Source organism: Limulus polyphemus, unplaced genomic scaffold (assembly GCF_000517525.1).
Source record: "Limulus polyphemus unplaced genomic scaffold, Limulus_polyphemus-2.1.2 Scaffold255, whole genome shotgun sequence".
In the NCBI taxonomy this organism is placed as follows: domain Eukaryota; kingdom Metazoa; phylum Arthropoda; class Merostomata; order Xiphosura; family Limulidae; genus Limulus; species Limulus polyphemus.
The window spans coordinates 638,460-658,666 of record NW_013665865.1 but is presented as its reverse complement, the minus strand read 5'-3'; the positions used below and the strand labels follow the sequence as shown (position 1 = coordinate 658,666).

The following is a 20,207-nucleotide window of genomic DNA, read 5'->3' as shown; positions in this document are numbered from 1 at the left end:
TTTTCAATAAGCAATCCTGAAAAATATTTGGGGGTGCTTAACTTTTTTCCAGGTGTATATATATATACTTAAAAGTTTAAGTTTGATGTTATCTACTTCGAGGTGTTTTTAATAGAAAAAATACTACTTATGTTGATGTTTGTTTATACAGTCTATTGAAATTATATTTTAGTTAAGGAAACTCTTATTACTATATTATTATTATTATTCATTGTGACCATGCTACAGATACCATAAGCAGTTTTTATTGAATGAGAACAATCAAGTGACATCATTCTAGTACACATACAGATGATATCACATACACCAATATATCAGCCAATCATTTACAAACATCAATAGATATCAACCTTAGAACTAATTTTCTACATACGCTGTGACTAGTGTAGCATTATACCGTGATCCATTCCTTCAACATTTTCAAAACAGAAACAAACATGTGACATTTAATTTTTTGTATGTATTTTCCTATCTATTTAAGTTTCATGTTCTGTTTAATATTATCAGTTACAAAGTCATTCTTAATACAGAAAGTAATATATATATATAGGGAGGTACATGCCATTAGCAAAAGCAAAATTGTAACAAATGCTTTTCCACATTTGGAGGAACTATAATAATCTTCAAACTAAGCAGTCTGATTTCTCTTTGGAATTTGTGTGACTTCCACAAAAGTCACATGGTATTATATTACATGTATCAATGTAAGATAAAAAGAGAAGATATTTATATCATTATCTGTAGATGATATATAATAAACTAACTGTTTGAACAGTACTTAACCTTCAGTTGCAATGTTTTACACACATCTACATATATGCAAGACACAAACTATTCTGTTTTAAATTTGACCTTGTATACCAGTTCTACTACATTTTTTATTTTAAGTTACTGTAACTGATAAAATCAGACTACTTTCAGACCATTGAATCTTAATTGCACTTACGACATTAACATCTGAATATACTTTGATGCCGATACAAGTTTCAATAGCATTTCATATTTTGTTTGTAGTTCTTAAAATGATATTCACAATACAAATAATCTATTAAAACAAAAACATCTCCAAGTACACAAGGTACATTTCAACGGTAACAATTAATTTATTCTTAAGTCAAGTAGTCCTTTAGTAAATGCAGTTTGCTATGCAGTTAAAATATTCCAAATATTACAGAAAATTTAATTATCAGTATATGATCAAAAATAAAACAATTTTTTAGTAGCAGCAGGAATACCAAATCCGACTGATAATTGAAAATATACTTACTAGCTACTTACATAACTATTCTTGCTAAAAAATTGTGAACTTAACTACAGTCTTCCTCCACACAACTTACAAAAACTAATAAAATAACTTTGAAGTCCAAAATAAGCTGCAACTGTTACAAATGTTAACCTTTGAAAAATACATGTAAAACTTTATAAAGCATTCATACTAAAAAATAACATGTTAGGTACACTTTACATCAATACATATGGAAATGCATCTACTCTAAAAAGTTTCATAATCACTAGTCTTAAGTAATTCCTACATTTGATTAATTTGAGTGATTGGTATATGGTTTTTCTATTACTTAATATATCCTACCTCAAAAATAACTTTATACACTTTCTTCAAATGTTTTAGAAGAATATTAGGGAGAGTAGACTACTTAATTTGAAATTTTTATATGGAATGCAACTGACCAGTGTAGGAGTGGACTGATTTGCTCAGTGTGATAAAGATCTCAATAAAGAGACAAGTGTTGTCCACTCCTATACTTCAGAAATATGCAGTCCATTAAAACCTGAAATCCAATAGTTTGTTTTTTCAGTAAATTTCTATTAGAATAGATCTTTTTCGAAATACGTTTTAAGGGGTTTTTCACTTCTATACAAGTTTACACACAAAAGACTTTACCTTTTTCAACGAAGAAAAACATGAACAAATGGGGCAGACTTCTTTTATGCAGACAAACTATTTATAAACAAATATGATTTAATCATATGATGCTTTAGATGAAAATAAAAAACAAAAACCCACAAAAATCAATTATTTTCAGCTTTTAGGCTCTTTATAAATAATTTCCATATACTTGAACTTCACAACTTTCAGAAAAATATCTCAACTTTCACTACTCATGGTAAGAAGGGCATTGATGGCAGCATCCTTGTTACCTTGGTTACTCTCCAGTACAGTTTTGATAACTTCTTTGTCCATGTTTGGAAACATTTCCTGGACCTAAGGAATAGAAGGTAATTATATGCAGTACAAATGCATCTATGTATGAATACCCAAGCACTCCTATGTCGTTATACTTGTTCTATAATGAACTCTTATGTGTATATCAATACGAATTTCTGGCTAATAAGAGAAACTAATGTGTTTTTACTATAAAAAAGAGAAAAAAAAGAAAGATATGTAGTTTTATGGTATAGAATTATTTATATCACCCAATTAGGTAAAATAAATAATAATAATGTAATAACAATTTTCACGAGGCACATACCATACCCAAGCAGCTTGAAGTAGCTGTAATGTAATGTAAACTGATAGCATAATGTTAGCTGCACATTTCCAAAGTGATATTTTATAATGTTGCAAATAGTACTAGTAGTTAGACATGGTTCAAAGGGCAATAAAACAATAAAATTTAAGTATAAATAGATGTGTACTGTTATGAGTTTAAAGCTACTTAGGATAAAATAAAGGTAGTTTCATTGTACTATTTATTAATGCATATACAAATATTTCCTGTTTGAGTTGATAAAAAAGGAAGGGAGGAATTAGACTTTAGAAAATGTTTCTCCAGATTTGACCACAAATTTTTCATAAAACTCTGTTCCAGTAGTTTTTCTTTATTGTATGTTCACTTCAATTAGTTCTAGTTACATGTCTTCTTGCATATTTAAGAAAAAATATAATTTTCAGTAAAGAGAAATAACCATGACACCAATACTTGTGTTTTTTTGGTTCAAAGTGGTGTCACCATTTCTATTAAAAAATATTGTATTTTTGTGTGAAAACAAAAACATTAGCCTAATATCACCATTCTACTGATATATATTAATTAATAATTCAAGTTCAGCTTTTCAAAATGTTTATTTTTTTGTTGCTGTAATATTTAGAGAGTTTGTAGGTAAGTGGGGATAATACACTGAGCTGTTTTTGACTAAGGTTGAAAAAGTCTTATTGTTCTTCTACACATTTCTTACAGTTTAAATGATCCTTTTTTTGTAAGAGAAAAGGTTATTATGCTTTGGTAGAATTTGGTTTTGGCCTCATATGATTAAAAGAAACCCACTAATATTTTTAGAATTATATAGAAACTAACATTTAAAGATCAACTCTTTTTATAACATTTTGAAATGCAAAATACAATTAAGAGAATCTAATCATTTCAATTTTTACTGAAGAATAATTGTCTTTAATTTATAAAAAAATATATTAACAGTTTTATGTAAACTATTATGTTTCTAAAATTTTTTCATGTATAGAAATCTGTAAAAAATAGAAAGAAAAATACCTGTTTAACATCTTCATCTGTTATCTGTACAGGTTGTCTTGTCTGACAAGTAGGTACTGTCTCCTGCTGATACATCTGTTGATATTGTGGCACAGCCATTGCTAAAGGTATATAAAGCAGAACTAGTTAAAATAACCTTTATCAAAACTATATACATGCCAATTCTTCAATACTTTGCATGTTATTTACATGTGTATGGAATGATTAATATACATGTTAAATAGTTGTTTAAAACAAAAACAACTTATATATCGTATTACCACTGCAGTAATTCAAGTATTTTCTGAATCTAAATTATTATTAAGTGTAAACAAAAAAAAAGAGTTAAGAAGTAACACTTAAAATTGTTGAGAAACTGGAATGCTAGAACTAAGTATGAAAATTTATTCACTTCTGAATACACATTAAAATTTCACCAATAATACAGTCAGAAGCATTATATTTGTATTCTATATTTACAACAAAGCTACTAATACTATCTCTGCCACTATCCCTAGTTTTGATCTACTTACCAGAAGTAGCTAATCAGTAGCGACATATTACTCACACTAATAAATTGACTTTCACATTAAAATGAACTCACAGCTTAAAGTACAGGAAACATTTTATGATATTACATGGATTTGAACCCAGCTCACCAGCTTTCAAATCCAAATCTCTATCACAATCACAGGCCCTACTTTTATCAGTTTGATTGTCATAATCATCTATTTACATAATTATGTTAACTGAAATCATTAATATGTTCAACCAGTGTAAGACACCATAGAAAATACATTTCAAAAATCTAAAGTACAGTATTTTCCTTGCTGAGCAAGTGCTGAAAGATACACTGATACATACTTAATACAACATGATAATATTATAATGATCCTATTATAGATATATGTATCAAATTATAGTACTTGCCTGGTCCAGCAGGGAAATATGGCATCACTGAAGGATAATAAGGTGTCGGAACAACTACAACAGGTTGATATGGAACTGGGCCAGCTGGAAGAGTCTTGAAAAATAGTTTTTTTTGTCATAAAAGTTAGCAAAGCTAAAAAAAAACTGGAAAATAACTGTTCTTTTATTTTTTAGTAAAAAAAAATTGACACAAGACAATTTCTCAGAATTATTAAATCATCGGATATACTACTAATAAATCTTTAATAATAAATAATATAGAGATCCAACTGTCAGTTTACATTTTTCTGTGTATATTCAATGGCACTTACATGTAAGATTACGTAGAGAGGCAAAAGGTAAATAAATTTCTAAGGTGAGTGAATTTCATTATTGATGAAGAATTAAGCTAGCTTCTGAATATGATGCCAAAGAAGTTTTTACACAGACAAAAAAATTACTGTCTGAAAAAAAGCAATAAACTTTATATTTCAAAAACATATGATAAATATTATAATAAAAGTTTGAACTGAACATGAATTCTAGTTTGAGCATGCTGATTATTAGTTCAAAATTCATTTATATGTTTGTACAAAATTAATATGGATGGAAAGTTTAATTTTTTAACATGGGTAACACATGGAAGACACATAGTTTGATGTTGATACACAAGTAATGCCCATGTGCTGTTTAATGATTATGCTGGACGTAACTTTCATGTTTTCTTTTGTGTATTATTTATTATTGTTTCATATAGACACATAGTTTAATGTTGGTACACAAGTAATGCCCATGCTATGTGTCTATATGAAACAATAATAAATAATACACAAAAGAAAACATGAAAGTTACGTCCAGCATAATCATTAAACAGCGTTTAATGATTATGCTGGACATAACTTTCATGTCTTCTTTTGTGTGTTATTTACTATTGTTTCATACATATCACTGCATTTTTAATTTAACAGTTATACTAATGGGTACAACTTTTCTCACTTTAAGTATAAACCCATGTTTAAGTAGTTCAATTACTTTTCAATAAGCAGCAAAATAACTGTAAGCAAACTTTAAACAAGTGAAAAGAAAGTAGCGTTTGCATTAAAAACTTAGAATCACAATTTGTTTTTTGCATTAATACATTCAAAATGAGTTGGAAACATTAAACATGCAATGTACTTTAAAATTAGTTAAATGTGAATTTAACCATACTTGCAATTAAAAAAACCTAAGCACTTTTAGAAGAAAAACTAAAAGTTTATGTTAACAAATGCTAGCATAATGATCTAACTACATCTGCTACATTTTTCATCATTATCTTTTACACTAGCCACAATTGTGAACAGAAGGTATTTTGTTTTCAATAAAATAATTAAAGGATTATTTAGTTTAAAAACTGTTGAACAATTAACTTTGAATCAATAACCCCTTCTTAATTTTTGGAACTTTTTTATTTAAAAAGACAACAGATGAATATTCCAGTTAGTTAAAAGACGAAACTTCCTTTCTCAATAAGCTTTAAAACCTAACTAATAGAAAAAATGCAAAACTTTTATCTCAAAAAATTATGAAATGTAATTTATTAGTGCTAAAAAAAATCTTACTGTATGTGAAAATGCAAGATTAATAAAACCCTCTTTCTGTTCTCCTTGTCGACCACTCAGAGGAAACCAGTCTTCTACAGTTTCTCCACTGAAGACTACTTCAGGAATATTTATGTGACCCCAAGCAACTTTCTCATCCAAGGTGAAAGCACACTTTTTAAAGAAATAAAAAATCAACACTAAATATTTCCAAATTGTTGAAGGTTCAAAATAATTAACATCTATACATGTACTTGAAGCATGACATAAAAAGCACAAAAAAGATACATATAAACTAACAACAATTATATACACATATGTCCAAATCTCTGCTAAAAGTGGAGACTTCGAGAAATCAACAAAGAGAAATAGTAACTATTCTTCCACAACTATTTAAAGAGTTTGACAGAATTTATCGGATTTTTTTTAAGTGCTAATAATACTTCTGGTGATTATATTTAACTTTAAAACAAAATTTTGAACTTTTGAAGTAAATGTGGTAATCTTTTTCTCTCTTTTTTCAGGTTTCATAACTCAAATGACAAGAATATCCATAAAGAGAGGGGAACATTTAAGTACCATATCATGTAAAGCTAAGAAAAGAGAACAACAGATCACTGGTTTAGCTTTCTCTTGTTTGGTGCTTACATAATTATTCTGTATTGTATGCATAAACTTCACAATGAATTATTTTAAAAACAACTTACATATGTAATGCAATAAACAGTTAATCCACTTTCTAAATAATCACTCACTTCTCTAATAATAACAAAAACAGTGCATGCTGTATTGTTTTTAGATCATTAACATAATATTTCAGAATAATAATCACAATAACAAATAACTTCAAAACTTAATTTTCTTATGAAATTATATATCAAAAGTACTTTATGAAAATTAAACATTAATATTATGAACTAAGATAGTCCTAAAAGTTCTTATATTCATTACATTACAAAGAAACCTACTGAGCTGAACATAAAAAACTCATCTTTTCAGTTTCTTTTCCACTACGTTCAAAGTAGAAGGACACAGATTATTAAATAAGCAGATTACACTGTAATAATTTTTACACTGATTTTGGATTGAAATATTTTTTAACTTTTATTTTCAGACGATGATTAATATTGTTTTTGAAAATGTTTCCAATGTTGAACAGTAAAAATTTAGTTTCTTATGTTTATATTTTCTTAAAAAACAGAATACAAATATATTAAATTGTACTACTGTGCTTCAATCTTTGTATACATTTGATACTTCAAATATGTAGTACTGAAATCATTGAGTTTAGTAAACAAAAGTAGTGTACCACATACAACAGTTTTTAAAATCAAAAACTAAAATACTATTATTGATCATGGTACATTAAGTTGTCTAGATAAAGAGGTTTGCCTTTCTTCCTCCCATAAGGAAAGATACAAGTATCATGTATGCTGTGTAGGAGTGTTTTATAGTCACAAGGTGTGGGCAGAACAAAGTAAAAATTTGAATTAACATATTGTGTGTGTTGTGCTTATATGTAGTTGCTGTATATAGTGCCAATGTTGTAACTAGTTGCACAATAATTATAATAACTTTTCATATATTTAATAACACTCAATAATATATCTACAAAAATAAAGGACTATAAATATGTCACTTAATGACATAAAATGTACTGCTGAAATAGTTTAATAACAATATTTTGTAAATACAAGTTTACCTACAAAAAAAACAACAACAAATATCCAAATATAAAACAAATGTTGTCATGATTGGTGGAAATGAACAATGTTGAATTTGAATCATTATACCTCAAAATTTTGTTTTAAAGTGTTTTAAGCACTGTACTATTTAATATACAATAGTGAATTCTCACACACTAACTTTATTATTGCCTGTCTTTCTTAATTTGTTTGACATGGCATTACTGTTAAAGCAGCCTATGGCTGCTTATAAAAAATTAAGATGCAGATGTACAATGTGTGAATGTTTAATCTCTGCTATATTTTTTTTTATCGTTATGTTTTTCCATTTGCCACAATTGTGAACATAAAGTACTTTGTTTTTGCCAAAATGAATAATTGACTGCAAAATGACAACTGTTTCGTCTGAACTGTGAAAAAATATACAAAAATACTTACTTCATCAAAAACTTCAACATTTATGGAAGTTACTCCTGTTGGTAGATAGCTGATGGATAAACAATTCAGAGTTTTTTATTTTAAAACACAACAAACACTACAGCTCAAATACATAATGGAATTTGTCAATAGCATGATAAAACCTTATTAGTATGCAAGATTAAAAAAAACTTTCAATAAGAAGAGTATATTTTGAGCAAATGTGATTTTAAGATATATTGTGATAAACATTTTTTATTACACTTAACTCTAAAATTCTAGGGTGCACTGACTTGATGCACTTGTTTTATGGTTGATTTTATTATATTACAAAAAAACTACTGGATGAAATAGTTTGAAACTTGAAATGTTATTTCAACACATTATATAGCTTTCGCAATTAAAATAGCTTATTTTTCTATGTGATATTTACATGAATTTTGGAGCTTTGAAATTCTGAAAAAATTCCATTATTATAGGTTTTTAAGGAAAATAAAAATTATTACCTTTGTTGTAGATTTCAATTACTGATTTTTATGTCTCCCTATGTTACTGTAATACATTGCTATAAAGTTTCTATTTTGTAAAACTATATATCTTATTTTAGTTTTGATTGAAAAACACATTGCAGGTTGTTTCAATGTGTCATTGGTAGACAAGAATTTTTTTACCACACCAAAATAATAATCAAGGTTTTTTTATTTCTTAATCAGGAGGTTTCATTTCATGTGTGTAATGAGTTTTAAATCTGTTTCATATTAATTCATACATTTTTACATTTCGTTGCTCATTCAAGCAGTTACTTAGTACGATAAAGCCTAATGTAAATATGGCCTGCCAAACAGCAGCCTTGTTGGCAAAATGATACCTAATATGGTCAAATTTATTATGCCTTCATCATCTTGATCCAAGAAAAACATTTATTTTCCCATCATGCTGCAACATCATAATTAAATTGAAGTATAAACTAGTTACATATCATTGAACCACAATAATCTTTTCACTTTATTTCAAACCTTATGTAAGCCTCCACTGAACTGGAAACCATATTTGCCCATACAAATGAAAAGAAGAAAAAAACAAAACAAAAAATTTGCTTTACATGCTAAGATCACTAGCCTATGGCTTTCAAAGCTGAGATGTATGCAACTACATCACACCATTAAAAACCAAGGTTGAGAAAAAAGTGATTGGTTAAAACCAATAAAATTGCACTTTTACTGAAGTTATTAGGTTCAAATTAGTGCAATTTTGTTCAAAGTTTTTCAACTTTACTCTTAATGGGGCTATGAGTGCTGTATTTCACAGAAAAATAAAAATAAAATATTTTTGCCACAATAATGATGTTAGTAACTACAGTAGAATTGTCTACTTTAAGCATTTAATTTTATGTAATAAAATGATTTCCAGATGCTTAATGTAGAAGGTAATTAACCAATGGATTTAATATTGCATACACATGAACAATGGTAAATACTTTATAGAAGATACAGACACCTAAGTATGTTTATTATACAGAGAACAGTAAATTTTATCTAACTACATTTCTACATTCAACTATACTGAAAAAAAAACAAAATTTCTTGGGCAATGGACAGATTCTAGTTTACTAGATCTAACGGTGTATGTTTTACATGTACACTTATTTTTGAATTCTTACTGAAATTACAATTATGTGGAATTATTTAGCTTACCATTTATGTGAAATTCAGGGAAAACTATTTTCTTAATTCTTGTAGTGCAACAGCATTATTAATAAGAATTAAAACAGGCTGAGGATTAAGGACTCTTGTGCATTTAAAGCATTACCCTGGTAGGGGGGACCAACAGGCAAAGATCCCTTGAGGTTCTTGGGTTTTTAGCAATTTTAAGGCTTTGATTACTGATTTAGCTATACACAGTATGGAAATAAAACCATAAAATTAAAAGAAAGAAGATGTGAAAATGTTAAAACTTGAAGCTGTTGATATAAATAATTCAGATCTTTCTGATCAATACTGCAGTCAGTGCAGAGGAAATAAACTGTACTATTCATTTAATTTTATAATTTTCAACTTTTTATTTCACTGTGCATTAATGATTTTGGTACAGTTCACCCAAAGCCATCTCAATCCTGGTCTGCCCGGGCAAAACATCAGTGGAAGCACCTTGGGATCTGTTGGATTATGCCAAATGCAGTCAATCTGGGCATAAAGGATCCTGTGGAAGCGACTTGCATGAGAAATTTATTTTGTGATCAACATGTGTGGTTAACCTGAACAAACATCCTAGGAATGTGTCTTGGATCCAGAATATTATGTTATCACATAATCAGTAAGTATAATGACAATAGCCCTCTTCTCACTGAGTGGGTAATTACGAGCTATGAAATTTGATTTAGTTGATTCTACAAACTCTACTCAGGAGGAAACTTCCATGGTCCACCACTCCAGCAACTGGGAACCGGAAGTGGCGAGGACTCTCATGCTCCACTAGAAGAAAGGGGAGAGGACCCATTGGACAGTTCGGAGGAACAACACACTGGAAACAGTGCAGTGGGTGTCTGAGATTCCCTATTTTGAAAAGTAGAAACACCCCGATTGTAAGAATCATGGGTCAGTAGGGATGGGCAAAAATCCCCATCTGCTTTATTCACAAAGTCAATGAGTGACAGTCCTTTATATATGAAACAGTGATAAAATATCTATATACACACACCACCAGATAAGCGGCTGGTGGTTTTACAGAAACATCCCATCTCAACATTGAGCATTACAGGAATATACATATTTAGTGCTAATATGATAAGTATACCTGACCAAGCAACACCTGCCATCAGGTGGAATCCTGGAACACAATGTATATCAATGAAATAAGATAAAAAATAATAATAAGTCAATTTAACCATCAAAGGCAAACAGGAAGAAGATGATACCTGCCAAAGGAAGGCACAGCTAAGTTGTGCAGATAAAGTGCAACAAATGTTCTGAGAATTGTCCACATACCAGCCTGAATAATCTCCTGCAAAGGAGGTCAGTTTCGAGCAGCTAAAGACATAGTTAGATGACAAATTTTGTGCGAAGAAACATTATATAGATGGTGACCTACCATGCACACATCAGAATATGCCAGTTGTACGAGTTGACAAACCTAACCAGTGAGCATAATTGGTGATAGATTGTGAGAAACAGAGGAATAACATGGAACGAGAATCACAAAAGGAGGCAATACGACCCATATAACAAAGCAGAGAACAAACTGGACAAAGTAGTCGACCCGGGTCCAAATGGGAGTACAGGTGGGAAATGGAAGGTAGGGAAATAGGAAAAAAGGCTAAACAACCTTCCCAGGCAGCTGATGTTCTAGGAAGGAAGGCCCGATCTGGACAAAGGATAACATACGAGGAATGGTAAATGATGTGTGAAGATGGAGTTTGGTGATGTTGGGGTGAAATACATCCTATTGCAGTTGTTGGAGGAGCGATCAGGACAGAAGGAAGGGCAGGGGCTGTTGCTCCAGTAAGGGCTACAGCAGAGGGAACCACTTCTGAGCCAGCCAATACCAAGCAACCAGCAGTGGTCTGGGTAAGGGTACTGACTCTGGAGAGGAGTCTGATCAAAGGATAGGCATATAGGTGAAGACCCCTTCAATCCCAACTAAAAGCGTTCACCCCAAAAGCTGAGGGGCGAGAAACTGGAGACCAAAAGGAAGGAAGTGTGGCATTCCAGTGAATGGAAAATGCATATACATGCAGTGTTCCTAGTTTAGAACACACCCACAGAAATAGCTAAGAATGAAGGGATCATTCCATGGGGAGAACCTCGTTGGGATGAGATAAGCAACTGGCCACAAGATTCATAATTCCGGGAACATGACATGTCAGAACCATCATGTTGTGGTCATAGGCCTAATACAAGGGATCCAGATTCTGAAAACACAGATATCTGGACTTGGTTCCCCCTTGCTTGGTAATGACAGTGGAATTGTCAGAATGAACCCTAACCACCCGCCCCTGCAGGAGCAGAAGGAAATTATACAGAGCGTGATGAATTGCCAAAGGTTCCAGGATGTTGATATGGAGAATAACCTCCTCGACTGACCACCAACCCATAAAACTTTTGGAATTGAGGAAAGCCCCTCAACCTACCAAAAAAGCATCTTTGAACAGATAAGACTTAGGATGAGGTGGAGGAATGGGAACCCCCACCATAGTCAAATCCATGTCGAGTCACAAAGCAAGATTGGTACTGATCAAAGGTGGAAGGGTGATGGGATAGTCCAAAGGATTGTAGGATAAGTTCCATTGATCAAGAAGCATCCAATGAAGGGAATGAGAACTTCCAAGGAAGCCCACATTCCCAAGAGAGACAGAAGGAGAAAGTAGGGCCATCATGATTGCTTGCTCTATATATCCTGGAGCTGAAGTGAAGAAGACTGGGCCTGACTGAGATTGGAATTGAAGAGAACTCCCAAATGAATAAAATACTATATGAGGGTAGTAAAGGACTTCTTCAACTTTATGAGAAACCCCACCTGAGCAACTTGTCGAAGAAGTAAGCAGGTGTGAGTGACTGAATGGTCATGGGAAAAACAACAATACCTAATCCAGCAGATTACATGGAGTCACATCAAGAGATGAAAAGAGCCATAGAAAGAAATTTCTACAAAGTAGTTATATTCTTCCTAAAAAAAATCGTAATGTGAAAGGAAGAAATCGTAGGCCAAACATAAGACATGAACTCCCCATGAACTAAAGCCTGTACTTCCCCAGCAGACATCATTGACCCTGAGTTGGTTGGTTGGTGTTTTTTGGTGCAAAGCAACTAGGCTGTCTGCACCAAACAACTGGAAAAAAATTATATGTAAAATTTTTATACAAATAGATAAAGTTAAAACTAAACAATGTCTAAAATTCAGATAAAAGATTTAAACAGAATTAAAAAGGGCAATAGCTCGTAAAAATTTAAAAATACAATCAAGTTGAACAGTGTCACCATCCAATGTCAGAGCTAAACCCTTAGAAAACATGTCTAAAATGGTGCCGTCGGCCAAAGTCATAATGACGGGACGACAGTAAAATGTGGCCTATTGTGACTTATGTGTCACAAAAGCTACACATTGGTGGATCAGTCCCAGATAAAAGAAAATGATGAGTTAAAAAACTGTGGCCAATGCATAGCCTAGTGAGGACAACTTCCTCCTTCCGATCCTTATGGAAACAAGAAGGCCAAAGAACAACGGAATGTTTGATCTAGAAAAGGTTGTTATGACGTTGCTCACTCCAAGTTGACTGCTAACTGGAACGAATCCGAGCCTTCAATACAGAACCATAATCCATATATGGGATAGGCACAGCTGTGATGGCACCAGAGCAGACTTAGCTGTGGTGTCAGTGAGCTTGTTCCTGCAAATACCGACATGGCCAAGTATCCAGAAAAACTGGATACTAATGGAAGATAGAAAAAACGAGCCAGCCGTTATTGAATATTGATGAGAACTAACGTTAAGCAATTCCAGGGCCAGTTGAAAGCTATAAGAGTCAGTGTAAATAGTACAATCAGTGTACTGCATAGCCTTTAAATGATTCAGGGCAAGAGAAATGGCATACAACTTGGCAGTGAACACAGAAACAGTAGAGGGGATCCTGCAAGCAACTACTGAGCCACAGCAAACCATGGCAGAGCTTACAGAGTCACTTGATTTTGAACTATCCGTGTAAATGGGAACAGAAGGATGTTCAGTATAGAGAAGACAATACTTCCAATCGGAAGTACCCGCCTTCCTCAAATAACTCAATGAAAGGTGACATCTGGGGATGGTAATAAGCCATGGTGGAATAGGCTGATCATTGGGGACAGTAATGTCATCTAATGCCAGACCCAATTCATCTGGTTATGCCTGGATATGAAGGCCAAAAAAGGAAATGCACAGACCGTCTATTCTGAAAGAGCATTGCTTACCAAGGAAGAAAGACAGAACCCCAGGTGGGATGTTGTGGTAAAGACTGAAGCTTGGTAGCATAACATAGGGACAGTTGCAAATGGCAAGGGTGAAAAGGAGGTTCATGGGACTCTGTGTACAAACTCTGGAGTGGAGAAGTGCGGAAAGAACTTGTGCAGAGCTAAAGCCCCAGATGGTGAACGGGCAGAACCACAGACCCATAGTCCAGTTTGGATTGAATGCGGGCACGATAGATCTTGAGCATAGAACACTGATCCACCTCCCAAGAGGTGGAAGAGAGGACATGGAGAATGTTCAGTGCCTTTGTACACTTGATATGTAGTTGCATTATGTGAGGAATGAAAGTAAGCTTATGGTCAAAGATAAACCCCAAGAAATTTGCCTCATGAACCACAGGTAGAACAACATCACCTGTCCAGTAAAAAGTTCTGAATAAAAAATGGGTAAGTGGCCATGCAATCCATATGAAGTGGAGGTCCCACAAAATCTCGTACCTCCCACGTAGTGTTGTAAACCTTCTCAAGGTCAAAGAACACAGAGTCAAGATGTTCTCTTTTGAGGAAGACTTCCCTGGTTGAGGATAAGTCAAATCAGGTGGTCCACAGTGAAGTGCTGTTGACAGAACCCACACAGGGTGGGTGAGAAGAAACTGTTTGAATCAAGGAACCAAACAAGACAAGTATTAACCATCCTCTCTAAGACCTTACAGAGACAGCTAGTCAAAAGTGATTGAACAATAATTAGAAGGAACCTTGGAATCTTTCCCTGGCTTAGAGAAAGCTGGGACAATAGCCTGGTGCCAAGCTTCAGGAAACAAGTAATAGTTTACAGCAAATGTATGAATTTCATGCTGCTAACCTCACGCTTTTTCTGTGCAATAAACAAAAGAACAGCTGCAATGAAACATAAACTTCAAATAAAAATACATTTATGAAACAAAATGAAAATGTTTTTTATGTACATATATAAACATGAAATCCTAGTTAAAAATAAAAAATACTTGTTTATTGTTTAGGTTAACTTAGAAATATTTTCGGGTCTTGTATATTACTTGAAACCATAAGGAGAGTACGTGATTATTAAAAAATTAAAAATAAACAAAATTTGCATTTTATGGACAATAAAAAGTTTTTAGACATTTTAAAATATTGTACTGAAACATAAAAAGTAAGAACAAATACAAATATTGTAATAATTTCTTATAAATACCACTTCCTAATGTAATTTTCCAAGATATTAAAGATCATAATGCAAAAAAACTAAATTTATCAAAGTAACAGGCCTTATGTTTCTCAAACTACTTGTATTTATGAAAGTTCTTATGAAGTTTCAAACAATTTCATCCACTAGTTTTATTGTTGAAACAAAATATAGCAAGACTTGCATTGGCTAAGCAGAAAGTTAGTAGCCGGTAGTAATCGGGTTAACTAACTTTGGAGAGCCAGCAAGCCCCTCTAATCCCTTCTGAATAAAAAAGGGAGACATTTGCCCTAAAGGTTTGTTGGACAAAGAATGCATGATGAGAAAACGAGGTAAAGGTGCACAATGGGGTGGAGCTTGCTTTTCAGAGTCTTCCAGATGTGGTCGCTTACCTATGAGCTATTTCATATTATGATTTTTCCTGTAGAACAGATTTGTAATGTTTATCAAAAGCTTGCCAAATCTTGTGAAGATACTTGAAGATTATTATGTATACCTTCACAGATCAATTTTCAAAAGCCTGTGAACAGAGGGTAACAGTATCAATATAACTAGTGTTTTCAGGCTTAAGTATTCAATAAATTATATATTGACTTAACAAACTTAGAAGCTTTTTCAAATTTTACCTTTTAAACTATAACCCTTTACATTATGAATGAAAATTATGCAGAAAAATTTTAAAGTTAAAAATACACACTTTATAACTTACCAATGAAAGACTTTATTCCAATGAGGATTTTTTGCTCCATTATAATCAGTTGGTGTTTCATATATAGTGTGTCCTACACGAAGTCTGACATAAGGATCCATTCTTGTCACCCCATAGTTCTTGTTTAACTTAGCCTAAATAGCAATCATGAGGGTATTAATTAGAGTTGAACATATAATTGTGTTAAATACTAAAATATTCTTTATCAGATAGCACAATCTCTGGTATAAGCCATGAAGATTAGGCAATAAAACCAATAGAATAATAGTGAGTTGGGTCAGTCAATCACAGTCATAAAAGCTTATTAATGAGAAACTAATTATACAATATACCTACAACTTAAACCAAAATTATGGGGAGAAAAAATTACATTATGAAACATCAAATCAAAGTAATGGATTGAGGTGAGGAAATTTTCTAAGTAAGTCTTCATCAAGAACATCTAATTTACAATAAAAAAAAAATTGACTAGAAATTACTTCAATTGCTAATTCATGGTCTAATCAAATTTGACAGGGGCATGGAAAAAGTAACTGGTGTAATAAACATGTTAAGGAGCTTTTTTTATGTCATACTAAAAGCAGAAACAGACTTATTCCATTAAATATATTGTTTTTATGTAAACACTAATAAATGTCAATACAAAAGTTCTGCACCACCATATTTGAAAACATCACCATTATTTACTACTATTTTTCTAAGACATCTTTGTATATCTCTATTTTTGTTCTAATACCTGTTTAGAATGCCATTAACCTTACAAGAATGTACATAACTTTTCTATTACTATTAATTATAATAAGACAAGAGCAGATCCAGCAGCAGCTGTTACTAAATATATTATTTTAATGTTGAAGATGTATTAAATTTTTACCTCAATCACCGTGATGCTCAACCTTCCTGTCACGTTAGAAGGAGCAAATCCTCCACTACAGTACTGCTGCTGTAAGGCTATTGCAGCTTGCTCATCAGCAGCGAGTTGCTGCTGGTTTGACACAGAAATCCGAAGAAAGTCTTCTGGAAGCTCTCCAATCATTACCTAAGGACATAAATTATTCCATGTAATGAGTATTGGAAATACAAGTTTACAACATGTATGTACATAACTAAAATGTGTTTTTAAATACTGTATCATTTCAAATGAAATGTGCACATTTATGAAAAAAAGCAATGAAAGTGATGCTTCTGAAGAACACACTGATACAGATAAATGTGTAAAGAATACTGCTTCATGAGCATCTGCCCCTTAATCACAACTTCCACTAATACAAAAATTCAGGCAAGTAAGAGCTGTGGTGTTATAAACATAATACATACACAATAGGGTAGTTCTTCTATTTGAAGTTTTCATTTACAACATTTTATTACAATATATATAAATAAGTAACTCACACCAAATTGAATCCATACTGAATAACATTTAGGGGTTGCTCAAGATAGTTGATACTTTACCTTGTAGCTCTCATTATATCTGCATATTCTGAATATTCTAAATAATTCTGGAATGTTCTGGTATATTATTATGAAATATGTTAGCACATCCTGGAATGATGTAGCATATTTTGGAATATTTCACAGTATTTAGAATGTTTGAGTATATTCCATAGATAAATCATACACACTGTTACTTTTTACTTCTGGAAAATTCTGTATGATGTAACAGCAGGTTCTAGAATTCCTTTGATGGTATATAAACACTTAAGCATATTTTTCTGTGTTATATCAGTTGACACTGTATTGGCATATCACTGCAAATGTATTAATAGATAGGCAAACAACAATTTATAAACATAAGGAAAAGTCTTACTGATGGTGGAACATATTACATGTTTTGACAGAATAATCAAAACAAATGACCTCTCACTAAACTGTGATAATGGCCCCAGCAACACCAGCCATATTTGGCAATGTCTATTCACCTTCATATACTTGACCAGACTTGACCTCTACCTATATCCTGTCACCTGCTGACACCATTTCTGTTACATTTAATCTCTATTGCCTTTGTAACAATATATAAACCTTGGATTGCTTAGTTCTGATCATACCTGATGAAGATAAACCAATGTTCTGTCAAGACATGTAATATGTTCCACCATCAATAAAAACTTTTCCTGAATATCAAGAAGACTGAGGACATGTCAATTGAAATTTTATCATGAACAATATAAAAAGAGTTCTCTAGGTGCCTCAAAATTCTATCTGGATTATGATCCCAAGTCATGGGAGCTCAGGACTACTGGAAGGTTCTACAGACAGTTGAACACTTGAATGGAGTATATGACAATGCTGAAATGGGTGTGGCTCTGACCGAGGAGTATAATGCAATCATAACAAAGAAAGAACAAAAACAATTTCTCTTTCAAGTTGTGCAGGATTACAGAAAATGCTTTCCTAACAGCAAAAAAGGAAACAAAAACAATGCAAAAGTGACTAACCACACCAAAATCATATACTTGTGTGATTAGGCTATTGTGTATGAAAAAAAAAAATACTAATACATTAAGTGAATCATTCATAATAATTAACAAATATGTTTTGTATCACATAGAACATACAGTACAAAATCACCACAGTTTAGAGTTTCAATATCGTTTAACAGCCTCTGAATATATGAATGAAAATGGATGAAGTTCACATTTAATGTTATTTTTTGTACATTGGAACAAAATTAGGGGGTGAGAGATTTAGAATAGTTAATCTGAAATTTTATCTGCAAATAAAGATCACCTTAATACACAATGTAGACGGAGTAAATTTTGAGTTTATTTAACACTGAATAATACAGTTACATAGAAACACAACACCATGTAAAAAAATAAATAAATTTACATTTCATTTAACATTAAAGTCCAAGAGTTGGCATTGGGTACTGCCAACTGGTTGCTTTCTCTGGTTGACAGTTTAAAATCAGAGATGGTGGCAGGTAGCTTTCATAACTGTCAAACAAAGAAACAAACATAAGAACTTCATGACTGAAAAGGCAAGCATATTTGGTGGTATTGAAAATTGAACCCAAAACCTTTGAATCATTTGGCAATACCATTAACTGATGGGCCATTCTTGCCTAAAGCTGAACAAGTTTGAATTAATCAATAACAATAAGTTATAATGACAATATTCTGATTAATTGGATAGTTGGATTAATCCAAAAACTGTAATAATTAATAACTGAAAACATTAATTTTATTTACTTTATTATTTGATAAATATTTGTGTATTCCAGTGATGTTCCATCCTTAAACTGAAAAACCACAAGCCATTTTAATCCTGGAAAAAAATTCTTGAAGTTAAAAGATTTTACATTGCTCTTAATATTCAAAAAATCTGTGGAATATGCACAGGTAGATTATAAAAAAATCTACCCCTTTACCATAATAGACATTAGTTACATATACATGTATGTGCAAGCTAATTTTTATGAATATTTTAAGGTAGTTTACAGTTTAAGTTCACTAGAAACTCAATAAAAAAGTGTAAATCTACAGGCAAGTTCTTTAACTTCCTTTTTAGTTTTGTGTCTTCATAATAAAAGGCTTGTTACTGATCATGTTAAAAAAGAATATCTATAGGTATGGGGGATAAGTAGGTTCATTGGATAGAAAATTTTTAGTGAGGCTTGATATAAATGAAAGCAAGGTAATGTATGTAGATGATCATAATTTGAATTATAATATGTATATGGGACGGCCTATATGGATCAACAGGTCCTTCGTTGTCCTTAAATTTTATGTTGTGTTTGTGATAGTTTACGGTTTAAATTTAAACTGTTAAAGATGTGTCAACAGAAGTTAGTAACATTGCATTTGCAACAGCTTACTCAACAAGTAGGCCTAACACTAGCACAAGCTGTTACTAACAGTAATACAAGCGTTACAACAACTAACGTAATAAATCATCATTAAGTTTAAATGATTAATATTTACCTGTGATTTTTGGTCATTATTTTTGGCGGCTTTTGAATTTTTTTCAGCCGGTGCTGGAGTAGCCATTCTTTCTCTTGCGTAGAATATTACCTTATTTATGCTTTATAATTTATATGTTAAATATTTACGTCTCGTGGAAGTGAATCACAGTGGCGCCACAGTTACATACATTTTTAGTAAAAAAAATAACTTCGTGAAACTTCGTAAGCGGAGATGAACACAAATATGTATCAATTAACGATAGAGTTAAAAAAGTCTTGGTAACTCGAACACTTTCGAATACCAGGTCTTATATGAGAGCTAGATTGAAAAGCAAAAGAGATAATTAAAAATTCAATTTCAAAACATACCAGAAT

The 20,207-nt window shown here is 31.9% G+C and overlaps 1 protein-coding gene and 1 long non-coding RNA gene across 2 annotated transcripts in view; one reads left to right on the top strand and one right to left on the bottom strand.

Annotated features, from left to right (window-relative positions):
* Positions 1 to 5,292, top strand: part of LOC111085156 — an 11,314-nt gene extending 6,022 nt beyond the window's left edge. The window contains exons 3-4 of the long non-coding RNA XR_002609998.1: positions 5,041 to 5,195; positions 5,269 to 5,292. This is a non-coding gene — a long non-coding RNA (uncharacterized LOC111085156). The remainder of the gene's footprint in view (positions 1 to 5,040; positions 5,196 to 5,268) is intronic.
* LOC106478856 (toll-interacting protein B-like) lies at positions 224 to 20,000 on the bottom strand. Its single transcript, XM_013939430.2, has 8 exons — positions 19,852 to 20,000; positions 16,800 to 16,964; positions 15,926 to 16,059; positions 8,098 to 8,146; positions 5,996 to 6,148; positions 4,416 to 4,509; positions 3,507 to 3,607; positions 224 to 2,221 (listed from the first exon to the last, which is right to left on the bottom strand). The coding sequence occupies exons 1-8, from the start codon at positions 19,915 to 19,917 to the stop codon at positions 2,105 to 2,107; spliced, it is 879 nt and encodes a 292-aa protein (XP_013794884.1). The 5' UTR covers positions 19,918 to 20,000; the 3' UTR covers positions 224 to 2,104.
* Positions 20,001 to 20,207: the final 207 nt, after the last annotated feature.

Coding starts and splice junctions, on each gene's coding strand:
- LOC106478856 (XM_013939430.2), bottom strand. CDS start 19,917: ATGGCTACTCCAGCACCGGCTGAAAAAAATTCAAAAGCCGCCAAAAAT. Junction 16,060..16,799: donor TGAGCATCACGGTGATTGAG/GTAAAAATTTAA, acceptor ATTGCTATTTAG/GCTAAGTTAAACAAGAACTA. Junction 6,149..8,097: donor ATGTTGAAGTTTTTGATGAA/GTAAGTATTTTT, acceptor TTCTTTAAAAAG/TGTGCTTTCACCTTGGATGA.